Genomic DNA, 15,132 nt, shown 5'->3' with positions numbered 1-15,132 from the left:
TCCGACAGAAAAATAACCGTTAATAACCACTAGGCGAGATTCTCTGCTGGAAACGGTTGTTGCATTGTTGCCAGACTTTTGCCGGAATTTTGGCAGAATCCCGGCAAAAATTGCTGGCAGACATTGATAGCCGTCTGGGGGGAAATCTGCCCGCCGCGTGCAAGTGGGCAGTATGCATGATATGAAATATAAATCAGGGACAGGGTGACATCTGTTTTTCAGAAATCATGTTCGAAGTACTGTTTGTAAGAGGAAGTCGTAGTTGAAATTACTCCTTATCTCACTTGACCAGTAATAATATTTTTATCTAATTATTATTATTATTATTATTATTATTATTATTATTATTATTATTATTATTATTATTATTATTATTATTATTATTGTTTATTAACTGATCCCCAAATTTCTTCAGTCGATAGGGTAATCATTCCGGTTGATGTCTTCGCTAAAGTCGGGCCTTCGCTGCAAGCCATGATGGGAGATTCAATAATGGAGTTCATACGCATGATTAAGGTAATACAAAGCAGATTCCTCACTAGCAATAATATTGATTATATGTGTTACGTAATTAACCAATATTTTCGATTGTATGGAATCCGATTTACATTAGTAGATTTTTTGGTACATTACCACGATATTTATTTTCAAATATTCGAAAGAAAACTATCAATCATATTGTAGTTCCACTCTTTCCTCATGATGTTTCTAAGCTTAATTTCCTAACCTTGTTTTTCACTTTGAAATTCAAATGTAAACCATTTCATAGATTATATTTTATCTGCAAACGCATTGACTTTTTTTCATTTAAAATATCAACTATAATGCTAAATTGTTTTTATGGTTCGATGAATGCATGTGAGAACTGATTTATAAAGTTCAAGAACTATCAATCAAACTTTTTGCAGTTTCGAAATTAGAATTATCAATCAAACTTTTTGAAGTCAACTATATTCGAAATTTTCAAAATATGTGGTTTTAAAAACTTATATTTGCTACTACTACTACTACTGTATCTGTTTTTTTTATGAATGAAAACATACCAATTATATAGATACGGATAAAAACAAAACCTGATCTTGATAACGGCAGGCTAGATTATCAATGATCAGTATGTCCTAATAATTTTCATTTTAATCATTCGAAGGCAGCTCTTGACTGCGCAACCAACAAGCGAACAAATGCGGCTGCTGAAAGACTGTAAAATGTTCAGTAGTTTCCGGTAATCTACTCACTTGATAAGAACTTTAAGCTAAGATTTACTGTTTCGCTAATAGACACGTATCTCTAATGCGCTATTGAAATTCTGTATAATAAATATAGGAAATCATTTCCAACCATGTCGCTCGACTGATCTACAATCCTTGAAGGTAACACATTTCTATTTCCAAAGAAAATCATGCTGTATGTTGTACAGTTTCGAACAGACACCTAAAGCATTGGAAAAATATTACGATTATGAGTTGAATCTACCTGAACTAAAATCATATACCTAACGGGGAGACTCATAAAAAACCAACCAAATTCTTTGAAGTTACTTCAACGAATAGCTTTTAAACTGTATATCTTCATATGATCTGTTTTGCTACTTTTTATGATATGAGTATATTATCTTTATTACCTCATTACCACACTAAACTGGCCACTACAGAGACTTTCCGTATAAAATGATTCTATCTGTATAAATTTGTGCATTGGATCTGCATACTTCCATCGCATGTATAACTTACTAAAAACGATAAAAACAGCCTTTCATCGATTCGAACCAACTAATAATACTCATTATGAACGGAAATGTGGGTATATCCGAGTTAAAAGTTTGAGTCTTCTGATGCTAAGTATTTTTTTTTTATTCGTTAGCTAGAGTACAACGCTTGGGTCTCGTCAACACCTTAGCAGGAACATCGACCTCCCTCACCTCCACTACCCAACGTGAACGGTCCAAGCCCATTCGAGCCGGGGCCATTCTTAATCATATCCTGAAGGCCCTTCTGACGGTCTCCATCGTCGAAGTTTTCACCCTGCAAAAAAAATGTGCGGTCAATAACTAAACTCACTAAAATATTTCAACTGTTCCATACCCGATGTTCTCGTTGTTCTCGTATTTTTCTGGCAAGTGTCAGAAATGCTTCTTCTATGTTTATGTTTTGTTTGCAAGACACTTCAAAGAATGGCATATCGAAATTTTCGGCAATCTGAAGACGAATAATATTAATAGATCGTTATGGATTAATTAATTAATTTCATAGAAAGTTGATGTTCTGAATATTCAACATTCAAATATTAATTGAATTAAAAATCAACGAATAGTTTTCTTAATAATAGGAGAATTAATGATTAAGCTAGACCAGGCTTGGTAGTTCTCTTCTGTCATGATCCCTTTGATTTGCTGTAAGAGGGCTTCTCGTTTTTCGCTAACCTTTGGCTTTGATATCCTTCAGTTCAGTTTCGTGCGGCCCTGCTTTTATTCTGTCTGGGTTCACTACGTTTGATGGAATGAATGATGCTGAATCGTTCATAGATTTATATAATATTTCCAAAAATTCTATCGATATACGAATTCTTAACTGAAATCTGTTTTTTTGTTTTTGTGATAATGGCCAATAAGCCACCTCTCAACATCCATTTAAAGAAGAAATCCGAAGATTTCGGTCCACGCCCCGCTTGTGAGGAATTTTGGCAACCGTCAGAAGACTGGCTGCATTCCGGCTGCTGTCAAAATTGTTCAGGCGAAATTGCGTCATTATCTCGCCGTATGTGTCTTGTTTATTTCTCTCCTCCTTCTTTTTTCTCTTTTTTTATTCGACTTCATTTGATGTTTGTCAATCCCGCATGTACATACAAAAAACGAATCTTGAGACGAGTTAAATGAGATTGAAATAAGTGTATGTTTGGTAGTGAGAAAGCACTGTTATTGGCAATAACATTTTCATAATTAGTATGTATGAAGGGCAATAATTTATTGCCTTTCATATGTACTTTTTAATGAAAAAATGAAACCAAGACGCTAAAAATGTAGAACCAATTCAAAACGGTTCTGCCAATCTTGTATGGACGTTAATAACCGCTAGGCGAAATTCTCTGCCGGAAACGGTTGTTGCATTGTTGCCAGACTTTTGCTGGAATTCTGGCAGAATTCCGGCAAAAATGGCTGGCAGACATAGCCAACCGTCTGGGGGGAAATCTGCCCGCCGAGTACAAGGGGGGCTGGGAATCAGAACCTATTTCAGCTGTTTTTCAAAGAAGGGCGAATTTAACATTGACAGCAAATGGAGAAAAACGTCGATGAATGTTTCGACTTTGGTTTCAAATCCTATTTAGAAATTATCGTATATTCTCAGATCAATGTTTGATTAATCGATGAACTGTTAGTTTATCTTTAAAAGGCACTTCATTTGATTGTGTACGATCGGTGTGGCTCAATATTCAGTTTATCACCTGTGATCCGATTTAATTCTCCGGCTGAGCAATGATGAATGAGATTTTTGCAGTGTCTCTATTGAAGAATCCAACCAACTCTTTTGCGATAGCTGCGCTGCCCGAGTGGCGAGCTTTGAACTAAGCGATGGAGATAATTTTCAAATTTTGCTTGAAGATTCGAATAAAATGCAGGGTTTTTATTTTTTTTTCTTATGAATCGAATACTAACATACAAAAACGTGTGAAAATTTGGTAAAAAATCGATCATTAATGATTCAGTAACTTTCGTGGTATGTTTGATTGATATTTATGGAGAAAACGTAACATTAAATACCAAATTCGAAGAAGTGAGGTATGATCAAAAGTTTTATGACTAGTCTATATACTCGTGTTTTATCATCTGAATCAAATCTGTATGTGAACATAAAATTTCAAATTTCATCCGAGATTGTCAAGAGTATAGGACAATTTGAAATCATATGTTTGATGACAACACGTGAATAATCGTTTTTCTTACCCATATTTGTAAGGTTTTGCCATCTGCATTCTTTCAAACTCAAGTAAATTGAAAAATTCGTCAATTTTTTTTCTAAATACATGGGACATGTCAAAACAATCACCATAACGCTATCTCGTGGTGACCACGCTGATTGGATTGTTCAATTGACGTCTATTTTGTCTACCCAATGTGTGCTTGATAGGATCTTGAATTAACATTTAATTTCTACCGTGTAAGATTGAGAAAAAAATTATAACTTGTACTATTTCTATCTACTTTATAATTAAATTTCAAATAAACTGCAAAAATGATACATCGCCTAGAAATTAATATATTTTTTAAACTTGGTGGCCAGTAGAACGAACAATATATTCAAAATGGGCATTCGACCAAAAAAGTTTGGGAACCACTGAATTAGAATGTCTTTTTTCGATAAATTGACTTCAAGCGTAAGATCAAAACAGGTTCATCCACAGGTACATTTTTGCGTCGCTATAACAGCAGTATCCCGCTTGTGAGGAACTCTGGCAACCGTCGGAGGCTGGCTGTATTCCGGCTGCTGTCAAAATTGTCCAAGCGAAATTGCGTCATTAACTGGCCGTACGTGTCTTGTTTATTTCCCTCCTCCTTCTTTTTTTTTTTATTCGACTTCATTTGATATTCATCAATCCCGCATGTACATACAAGAAACGAATCTTTAGACGAGGTAAACGAGATTGAAATATGGGTATGTTTTGTAGTGAGAATGCAATGTTATTGGCAATAACATTTTCCATGATTAGTACATATGAAGGGCAATAACTCATTGCCTTTCATATGTACTTTTTATTGAAAAAATAAAACCAAGACGCTTAAAATGTAGAACCGATTCAAAACGGTTCTGCCAATCTTATATGGCAAGAATCCGACAGAAAAGAACCGTTAATAACCGCTAGGCGAAATTCTCTGCCGGAAACGGTTGTTGCATTGTTGCCAGACTTTTGCCGGAAATCTGGCATAATTCCGGCAAAAATGGCTGGCAGACAGCTAGCCGTCTGGGGGAAAATCTACCCGCCGCGTACAAGTGGGATTGCACAATTTTCGAACTATTTTTTCTGCTGTATTGCTCCTCAGGGCCGGAGCAAAGATATTGTATTCGATTTCATCACAACTCGTTGATTGAAAGTCGAATGATCGGTAAAAGAACACGGCGACTCTACTAATGAGATGACTATTGGTACAATAGCCCGTTCGTAAAAACGGCTTGCTCGTGAACCGATTCGCGGATAACTTGAATTTTTTCTCGAAAGCATAAGGAAAGCAAAAGGAAAATTATTTAGAAATGATTTTTTTTAATCCGAAGAACCGGTTTACAACTTCTTTCACATTCAGTTCTACGGATTTTAATGGCAGTTTACCGTCAATCTGAGTCGAAACGGAATCGTCCGAAATTGTGCAATAACCGATTATGACTAAAAACCTGTTGTTACACTTGAATAGGAATCTATCTGAGAATCGTAATGAATTTCATCTCAACTTTCGGTCAATTTAAATGAGTCCAGCTCGTTCTCGAATTCGAAATTGACGAAAAACTGCCCAGAAAACTGAACGGGCTTCATTGATTATACAAATCGACGTAAACATTTCAAATGAGCCTAAAAGCAAATAACAGATTCTCTTTCGATTATGTCGTTGTTCTAATACAAATCTTCGTTAACTATCAAGTGCTGAGTGTATCGAAGCCCCAGAATGAAAAAAAATTGCTTTTGAAATCAGCTTCGCTAGAAAGTGGCGTCTGGCAGTCGTGAAATGCAATTATTCGTGTATTCCCTATCAGCAGGCCGTTCAATGTTGTCGATTTTTGAGCGCTTGTTGAACGATATATTGCACGAAATATTCGTTCAATTTGCTGGAACGGTTTGTTGTAGTTTTTTCTCTTGCAAAAATAGTGTGAAAATTAAGTGTTACCGTTCCATAGAAAGAAAATTTGTTGTTATTCTACGTGAAGTAGAAGAATTGTGCAGGTATGTATTGTTAGTTTAAACAAATAAGTGGAAAAAACTTCAGAAATTCTGAAGTAAAACTAGTCCAACGGGGCTCCAACTCCTCATGTTAAAAATGGCTCAACAATGGACCTCTGTCTGCCGGGTTTGTTGAACCAAAAAAATGGCATTCGGTTCAACGGTCTGTTTCAAAATCGGCAAACGAAGGTCCCGTGTTGGCCTCCCGTTGAACGATTGATTGGACTTTCATTGGACCAATGATCCAACGTATTGGACCAATGAAGGACCACCGTTGAACGTTTTTGTCTAAGTGGGTTTAATTCAAATTACCTACAGCTGCTACAATGGTTTGCTATCGTCATAATTTCATACCCGTCTCTTTCCACTAACGTAATCTTCGGTTCTAGGCTGCTAAGCTTACCTTATCGCCTCGGTCCTTATCCACCGCCCGTTGGGGCGGATTGCATTCGCACTTATTGCCTGCCAGGACCTTCACCACGTCCGGTGCTGCGTTCTAAGGAAAACAGTAATTTTAACAATTTTATTCCCACAGCAAGAAAACTTCAAAGCATGTAATTACACACACACCTCTTGAATGTTTCGCAGCCAGTAGGAGAGATTGTTGAACGATTCCAGGCTAGTGACGTCATACATCAACAGAATACCCATGGCACCCCGATAGTAGGCAGTGGTCAGTGTGCGAAACCGTTCCTGGCCGGCGGTGTCCCAAATCTGCAGCTTGATTGGCACTCCGTCCAGGTTAATTAATTTTTGCTTGAAGTCTATGCCTGCGGAATGGTGAAAGGTATTGTTTAAAATGGGAGGTTATGCGAATTTTCAATAGAATAAATAATGGGCAATGTTTGTGAAAGTTCTGACTAAAATACTAAAAGATTTTTTTAATGTATTGAAGTTAGTTATGATAGTACAATCAGATACAAGACCAGAAATTGTTCATAAAATTCTAGAAAATTAGGATTACGATATAACATCATGTGTCCTAACACGAACATCCTCTAAATCAATAAAAGGGGATTTCCTCCCTTCAATAGCCTGCCTCAGTGGATGCATCTTATGCCACGAAAATTCCCTTACAGCATCTAACCTATATAATCATTTTACTGCCAGGACACCTAGACAACGAACTGTTTCCGTTATATTTTATTAGGTACTGCTTCTTTTCTCACAGCTTCAGGTTGAAATGTGATACTGAATTGAAATGTTTACTTTTGAGTCACTATAGCACAGTATCGGTTTGGTCATCCAGCAGAATATGGTAGTTCACATTGCGCCCAAATTTACGATGACGTCGACTGTTTTTTTCCTCCCGTACCGACTTCGAGCAACGTCTGCCAACCAGCACGAGTCGAAGCCATCCGGTCATTACCGGTGCCAGAGCCATAATGTTCTAGCATAAATTTCCTGTACATGTGATAAATATTTTTCATTTGAGAAAAGAGGCGAACGAAGTCCGATAAAAAATAGGAGAATCTAAACCTCCGCGGAATCTGTATCGCTTGACAAACGGAACGGAGATGTTTAAATTACGTTGTATCTTATAGGAGAATTATTTAAAACGAGACAAAAAATTATACAGTCACGTACTCAAGAAATTTCTTATGCATTGCAATTGATGCACAGAATATGTTACATTTTATGTGGGGACGAGTCTTGTACTTATGTCTGTCTGAGTGCTTTTCGTCGTTCCGACTGAAGATTCAAGTTGAAATCATCATCTACTTGGAGAACATCATCAAGGAATTGTTTGAGAAATTGCGTGCGAAGGGTGTTGTTACCTGTTGAGCGGAATGAAAAAAACATGTTTTTGAAACATTTCTTTTCAGCTTTGAAAACAAATATCTACAGACAAGAACTCTAATCTGGCTAGACATGTTTTGAATACTTATGAGAAATCATATATACACAGTATTCATTAGTATCGATCAAGATGAGTGTCTTGTAAATATAATCCTCGAATAGAATATGAAACAAGATAAGATGTCTAAGTTTTACACATTGACCTGTTCAATTATTTGTTTCTGTTCTTAAGAACTACTCAAATACATTGTTCAGCTTTTAAGAAGCAAGAAAGTTTACTCGGATCTTGTCCTGTATTTCCCATTTGCCGAAAGATCGACGAGAAACAATCGAAATTTTGACTTTAAACAACCTCTAAAAATTCAAAAAAACTATTATTATTATTATTATTATATTTATTATTATTATTATTATTATTATTATTATTATTATTATATTTATTATTATTATTATTATTATTATTATTATTATTATTATTATTATTATTATTATTATTATTATTATTATTATTATTATTATTATTATTATTATTATTATTATTATTATTATTATTATTATTATTATTATTATTATTATTATTATTATTATTATTATTATTATTATTATTATTATTATTATTATTATTATTATTATTATTATTATTATTATTATTATTATTATTATTATTATTTACCCCGATTTTTTTCTAAAAAACAAAAAAAACAACTTTTTATATGAGCAGTAACGTGGAAAACAGATTGGAAAATTGTCATATGAACACAATGATGTAATGAAAACCGCGAAAATGTAACCGCAGAGACGGGACTCGAACCCGTAGCTAACTCCTTACCGGGGATGTTAATTTTCCAATCTGTTTTCCCCGCTAGATACTGATCAAATTAAAACTAGCTCAACTACGTCTTAACAAATATGTGTTCCACTGAATTCAGGACGGCGCTAGTGTACCTAAACAATACGGGTGCAATGAATAACGAAACAAAAAGTTTACAAGAGAAACCAATACTTCATTACGTTATTTACGGTTACTGTGTATGGTTCCAGCAATATATTTAAAAGGAGCATAATTTTCATATTGTGACTCACGCAAGAACTCATGAATGAAATGAAAATATTGCGTTTTTTTTAACAGCGCTGCATAGCAACAAACTCATCCATAACATCCGTCATAAATTTACAAATATGCGTATTTTGTAATTTTTCTATCTTTTAATTCACTCTGCCCAACGTTTTCTCTTTGTTCTGAAAAGATAACCAAAAATTTTACATATATTCTCGATGTATGAGAGCGTCATGTTGTCCACGGGCTGGTCGAATCAGTATCGTGCGGCAAAGTAGATAGGTAGAAATAGACTCGTGATCATTGCATATGTTTCTGTTGAATTTGTTTCCGTCGATGCGAGACTGTTAGTGAATACCGTGATGGCTTAATACAGCAAAGCACGCTTGGTTTCGTCTAGTCAATTGGACTTTCTCTTCATGTGTTTTCATATACAGGGTAGTTCAATTGATAAAATAATTTTCCCGGTTAGGAGTTAGCTATGGGTTCGAGTCACATCTCTGCGGTTACATTTCCGCGGTTTTCATTACATCATTGTGTTCATATGTCAATTTTCCAATCTGTTTTTCCCGTAAGATACTGATCATATTAAAACTAGCTCAAGACGGCTCTACGTCTTAACAAAGACTAAAAACAAATCGTTAAAAATCTGTTTTAATCCACCTAGCGGTGTAATTATGCCTTTCTCATATCCATCATTATATTCTACTGATAATAACTATCGATTGAAGTAGTTTTAAGACCGTTGTAGATTTTTTTTATGTTTTTTGTTTCGCCTCTTTAATTGATGGTATAAAACTTTACCCTTTACCCTATTATTCCGGAGCCGGAAGTCGCATCCAAATAAAATTCAGAAGTTTTTTTTTGTTTCGATTATAGAGGCTTTAACATTAATGTCATTCGCCTCTTCGAGCCAGAAAAACTTTCTGACCCTATGTGCGGGGTTGGGAATCGAACCCAGGCGGGCTGCATGAAAGGCATCGACTTACCCATCACGATATACCCATCCCCATTCAAAAGTTTGTTATAGGATCATACATTTGAATATAATTTCGTAAAAATCGGTCACGCCATCTCTGAGAAAAGTGGGTAAGTAATTTGAAATTGGAATTTGAAACTTCACAACTACGGAGCCGAAAGTCGGATTCAAACACAATTCAAGAATTTTGTATAGGACCATGAGATCTTCCATTTGAATCTGAGTTTGTGAAAATCATTTCAGCCATCTCCGATGAAAGTCGGTGAACTTATGATTAGATATTTTTGAACATTTTACTCCACAACTCCGGAACCAAAAGTCGGATCTAAAAATATTTAGGAATTTTGTAATTTGAACCTAAGTTTTCACTGACACTTTTCATTGATTTCTAATACGCGCACTCGAAAATGCTTCTTCACCACCTATTTCTCAATATTTTTCCACGAAAAATATTATATTATATTATGCAAAATATTTTAATTTATTTACTTGAGCGATGGCTTTAAAAATTCGCAAAAATTGTGTTTTTTCATCCGTGTTTCATGTAGTGGCCAATAAAACGATTTCGAAACTAGTAAACCAAATAAACATAAGCTACCAGCATTGCATACATCACGACAGAATACAAGTGTTGTTGACTTTAGATAATGCAAAGTTTGACCTTCGACACGAGATGTTAAAGATTTGCGTAAGGAGCAAACACATTTTGATCTTAACCGAGTGCATTTGCTTCAATGCAACAAGACAAATGATGTTGTTTACATCCAGTTCTATAGAGAGGTTGAAGTAATTCAATTCGCTAAAAATACGAAACAATCTAATTCTAATCTCATATTACAGTGTGCAGAGGTACGTAGGGGTTTTTTAATTAATTGATTTTCTGTAAAATGGCAGCCCTTATAACCTTTGGTTTTGACTTTTAAGTTATACGCGTTTAATGTTTTCGGTGCTGTAAGATCGTATCTCATACTTATATGCCATTAATCGGCAATGCCTGGACCATACAATTCCCGCTTTCCATCCTTTGGAATACTATTTTTAAGATCATACATGACCTTTTGCAATGAAAAAAATATTCCGATTTTTTGAAAATTCTACAGTGGTGTAACCCCTTAAAGAGAATACTTTCATTCCTTTAGCTTCAGTGTTACGTCTAGTGGCCAGCATTATCCGAAACCGTGTTCGATAGTTTGGGATTCGATATGCTACTTGAAAAACCGTTGATGCACACTGAGCAAAGAGCTACCGTTTTCCAATATATCACAGTGATATAATCGTATTCGTCAATAAATCAAGAATACACCGTCTTTACACTATTAGTATTCGAATACCGATACTTGATGCACGGAGAGACATTTATTGTTGAAACAAGATTGAATATTTATTCCCAAAAACATGTTTAATCGCTTCAACTGCTCAGACTTACACTGGTAGCCCTATCCTTTCCTAGATCGCGCGCTATTTCTAAAATCTTTAGTTATGCAATATCTGGTTCTTATCTGGCAACGGTCGGAAAACTGATCTAGATCGACCGATTTCGTACAGTCAAAATGTGCACGTAAACAGTCAGTATCGATTTATACTCAGATACAAGCGGACTAACCAGTTGGATGATTTACTTTTCACTAACCAGTTGGATGATTTACTTTTTGCGCCGTTCGCACGTCTGGTAATTTCCAACAATATTAATCAGTGACAGTAAAATGCACTCGAACTTGTTAAACACGAAAATAGTAAACAAATCGGTTCTTGTAAGAACACAAAGAACTATTAGATATTTTCTTTCATTGAAATGCTAGTATCGGTATTTGTATTTGTGATTTTCATCGTGTTCAGTTTTACCGCCAGGCAATTTTTTTCACTGCATCTTTACAACACTTTTTTCGGTTTTAATTTGTCACGTACATATCCCTCGTTTAGAAAGAGAATAAAATTTCACCGGATAAAAACCACAAAACATATTAAATTTCTGTTTGAAAACACCTATAAAAGATTCTCAACTTTTCGGCAATTGGAATTAAAACTTTGCTGAAAAATTGTTTTTCTTCCACCGATGTTATTGTAAAATTTAAAATAGTGTCCGCCATGCACAGATCGGTAAAAGTTCACCGATTCGAAAAAATAAACGAATACTGGAAAGATATGCTGATTGAATTCCAGTTTTATAATTTTTACTAAATGCTTTCGATGCTATTAATGTCTGCCAAACGAAGCAACAATTTTCTTATGAAAGCCGAAGTTAAAATGGCATAATTTGTTTTTTAAACGTTATCTTCTCAGCTTTCTTCACGTTTCACCTTCGGCTCAACAGTGCTCCGCCATCTCCGCCTAACAGTTCAATTTGAACCGCTAAGCAGACGCAAAGTTTACACTATTTATGTTACGACTTTTTGGATATTGCACCGAGAACCCAAAACCCCCTAAATGTTCACACACTGTGGCGACCAGTAGTCAGTCGTCACTCGTTTTCGTTCTAGCCATCAGAAAGGATATAGCATCTCGGTGCAATATCCAAAAAGTAGTTACAAAAATAGAGTAAACTTTGCGTCTGCTTAGCGGTTCAAATTGAACTGTTAAACGGAGATGGCAGTTCAATTTGAACTGCTTTAAGCACTGATGAGCCGAAGGCGAAACGTGAAGAAAGCTGAAATAAAATATGTGCTTTTCTGTACAAACCCAAAAAAAACCCTAAATGTTCACACTCTGCGGCGACCAGTAGTCAGTCGTCACTCGTTTTCGTTCTAAACCCCTAAATGTTATCTTCTCGTTTACTCTATAGTCGAAGTTCGAAATTGATTTTTAAATGTTCAAGAAATATCTATTGACACAAGGCAAAAATCCGTTTCGAACCCACAACGAAAACGAGAGTGTAGGAGCTTTAGCAGGTTTCAGATAAATATTGTCAAGTGTTTGTTGGTCTGATAAATATTCAAATTACTCTAAAATTATCGTATTTGGTATTTAAATAACATTTCACAGTAGTAATCAGTGAAATCATTAGAATATTTGGATTTGTATTCATTAAACCGATAGATCTGTTAATATTGTTTGTTGAGCTTTAGGAATAAAACATTAAATCAAGAAAACGTCGGTGAATTTTGACAGATCGGTATTGATCACAAGTATACAATTTTCTGTCAATTGAACTTCCACTGTTTAAAAAAACAGTAAAACAGGATGAGTTGGCATTAATTGAACCCGGATAAAACTAAAACATTTTTATTGTTAGAATGATCGTTTCCGCTTCGTTTTTAATTTAATTATCGAAAACAACATGCTTCGATTTTCGATTCACGTCATAGATTTGTAAAATCTTTAACCCATAATCAGCCTAGCAAAAAAGGGACAAACAGATGTCGCGATCCTGAACTGATTTGAAGAACCCACTCTCGGATTTTCTAATGCAAATAAGCTTCTTCAACCATAAAATTTATTTGAATATAATTGTTTTTTGAAATTTTCAAACTTTTGATGAACGCTCTCCGCTTCACAAATACTATTGATTGTATTGCAGATATTTCCAAAGCGAAACAATGCTGCTAACAGGAATGGATATGAATAACTACTCTAACCTTCAAAATCACCCAATAAAGCCATTGGGCTTTATATAGTCACTCTTTCATTATGATCGACCACATCTTGTACTTCAATCTTTATCAGAATCAATTTTCCCCACCCACAACATTATCAATAGGATACCTTGAATTTTCCCTTCAACTCAAACCGATGCACTTACCTATAGTGGAAATGTATGTGTCATAGTATCTCTCATCGCAATATCGATGCACGATGCACGTTTTCCCAACGTTGGAATCGCCTAGCACTAGCACTTTATACGTTGCAGCAAAATCCAGAGCCATCCTAAACCAATTCCTTCCGAGCAGTTCAGGCGAGCGTCAGGGATATTATCCGCGTAGACGAAGGACGCTTTTTCTTTGAAGCCAATGTATCAAATATCTTTTCTGATGTTTTGCGTCCCAGTAATGACAGGATTGTACACCCTTTCCACGAGATAGGATGAGAAAACCGACTTGCAGGAATCTTTTATCCTTTTTATTTTTGCAGGACTGTTTTGTATCACTGGTTGCAATATCGATTGATTATTTGCCAAACTCCAGCAATTGGCAATCAGCCAAACTATAAAACTACACTACTTGTGAGTCACAACTTTTCGATTTTCACTGATTTCCCGATACTTTTGGTTACATTTTGTTTCCTTTGTTCCTTATCCTAAGTAAAAATATCTAACATAGGCACACACTTTTACAGCAGTTTGAGATGAAGTGGTGATGCTGAAGGTTAAAAAGTTGGTAGAAAGATAGTTTTATTGGTCGAATTGTTTCCTGGTATGGCCCGGAGCCGTTCAATGGCCTAAGCACGACAAGACCTAAGTCTGCGAATCAGGGAGCTCCACTTTCAACAATGAATAACAAGAATGTGTATGATTCAACAAACAACTTCAGGAAAAATCGATACCGATTAGGCGCATGCGTTACATCATCTGTTCGGCTCCTTGCTGTTAGCCTTACTTCTTCGAACATCAACTCCCACATCAGTGGGTGGTAAAACGAAAATTCCACACAGGTTTTGCTCATATGCAGGAGTTGGAAATTAATTCGTCTGTCTCGAGAAATAAGCTTTCACAGATTTGATTATTTCAATGGTACAAATAACTTACTTCGAACCTGTTTCGACTGTTTGGACTATTGGCTTGTTTTTTCTTAAAATTTCGATTACAGATTATAACCTTATGGTCATTCACAAACCACATAGTTCACATCATTATTTTTGGAGCCGGAAACCGGAGACCGCCATAAACTTTGGCTATAGACTAACAAGATCTACAAATATGAATAATTTTGAGAACGGTTTACCTGTTTTTTCCGGCGAAGGAACCCGGTCCGACAAGCCGGTTGTCATATATTCGATCCCAGACCTGAAACAATTCTTAGTGTCAGTAAGATCGTAGCGCTAATAAAGCAATGATTCTGTGTACTAAAGTTCTACTGGTTCAGAATGGTCAAATTTCACAAAATTAAGTTAAAACCAAGACTTTGTTTTGCTTTTTGAAGATTTTGTACTTTATTGCATGACATCTTTTATGACGGCTTGAAATTTTTAGCTCTCATCACCTTGTAAACAAACGGAAAAACTGTTGTTAACAATATGTTATTTCTTTAGAATTACTTTGCATTTTTCTTCGGGTGTCAAACGACCTTTCAGGAAAATTATTTTACACCAAATTACCTTTATGCCAATTGACCGTATGCCAAATGACCGGTGTAATTGTGACAACTGTTGATTCCGGAATCGGAATCCGAAGATCAATATACTAAATATAGTAAATTTGTTCAGTAATTTAACTCAGAACTTTAGT

The 15,132-nt window shown here is 35.4% G+C and overlaps 1 protein-coding gene across 2 annotated transcripts; it reads right to left on the bottom strand.

Annotated features, from left to right (window-relative positions):
* Window positions 1-613: 613 nt before the first annotated feature.
* Window positions 614-14,230, bottom strand: LOC131435965 (ras-related protein Rab-8A). Of its 2 annotated transcripts, XM_058604280.1 has the most exons (6): window positions 13,787-14,230; window positions 13,492-13,756; window positions 6,490-6,689; window positions 6,323-6,415; window positions 2,082-2,195; window positions 614-2,021 (listed from the first exon to the last, which is right to left on the bottom strand). In XM_058604280.1, the coding sequence occupies exons 2-6, from the start codon at window positions 13,613-13,615 to the stop codon at window positions 1,893-1,895; spliced, it is 660 nt and encodes a 219-aa protein (XP_058460263.1). In that variant the 5' UTR covers window positions 13,616-13,756; window positions 13,787-14,230; the 3' UTR covers window positions 614-1,892. The 2 variants fall into 2 exon arrangements, with proteins under 2 accessions (XP_058460263.1, XP_058460262.1); XM_058604279.1 differs by having other exon boundaries at window positions 13,492-14,230.
* Window positions 14,231-15,132: the final 902 nt, after the last annotated feature.

The sequence above is a fragment of the Malaya genurostris genome, chromosome 3 (genome assembly GCF_030247185.1).
Source record: "Malaya genurostris strain Urasoe2022 chromosome 3, Malgen_1.1, whole genome shotgun sequence".
Taxonomy (NCBI): domain Eukaryota; kingdom Metazoa; phylum Arthropoda; class Insecta; order Diptera; family Culicidae; genus Malaya; species Malaya genurostris.
The sequence above is the reverse complement of the archived record's forward strand: the minus strand, read 5'-3'. Positions and strand labels throughout refer to the sequence as shown.

Excerpts from the sequence above, each read along its gene's own strand:
- LOC131435965 (XM_058604279.1), bottom strand. The coding sequence starts at position 13,615 with ATGGCTCTGGATTTTGCTGCAACGTATAAAGTGCTAGTGCTAGGCGAT. Across the intron at positions 6,690-13,491 it reads CACATACATTTCCACTATAG|GCATAGACTTCAAGCAAAAA; the intron begins GTAAGTGCATCG and ends ACCATTCCGCAG. Across the intron at positions 6,416-6,489 it reads GGCTGCGAAACATTCAAGAG|AACGCAGCACCGGACGTGGT; the intron begins GTGTGTGTGTAA and ends TGTTTTCCTTAG.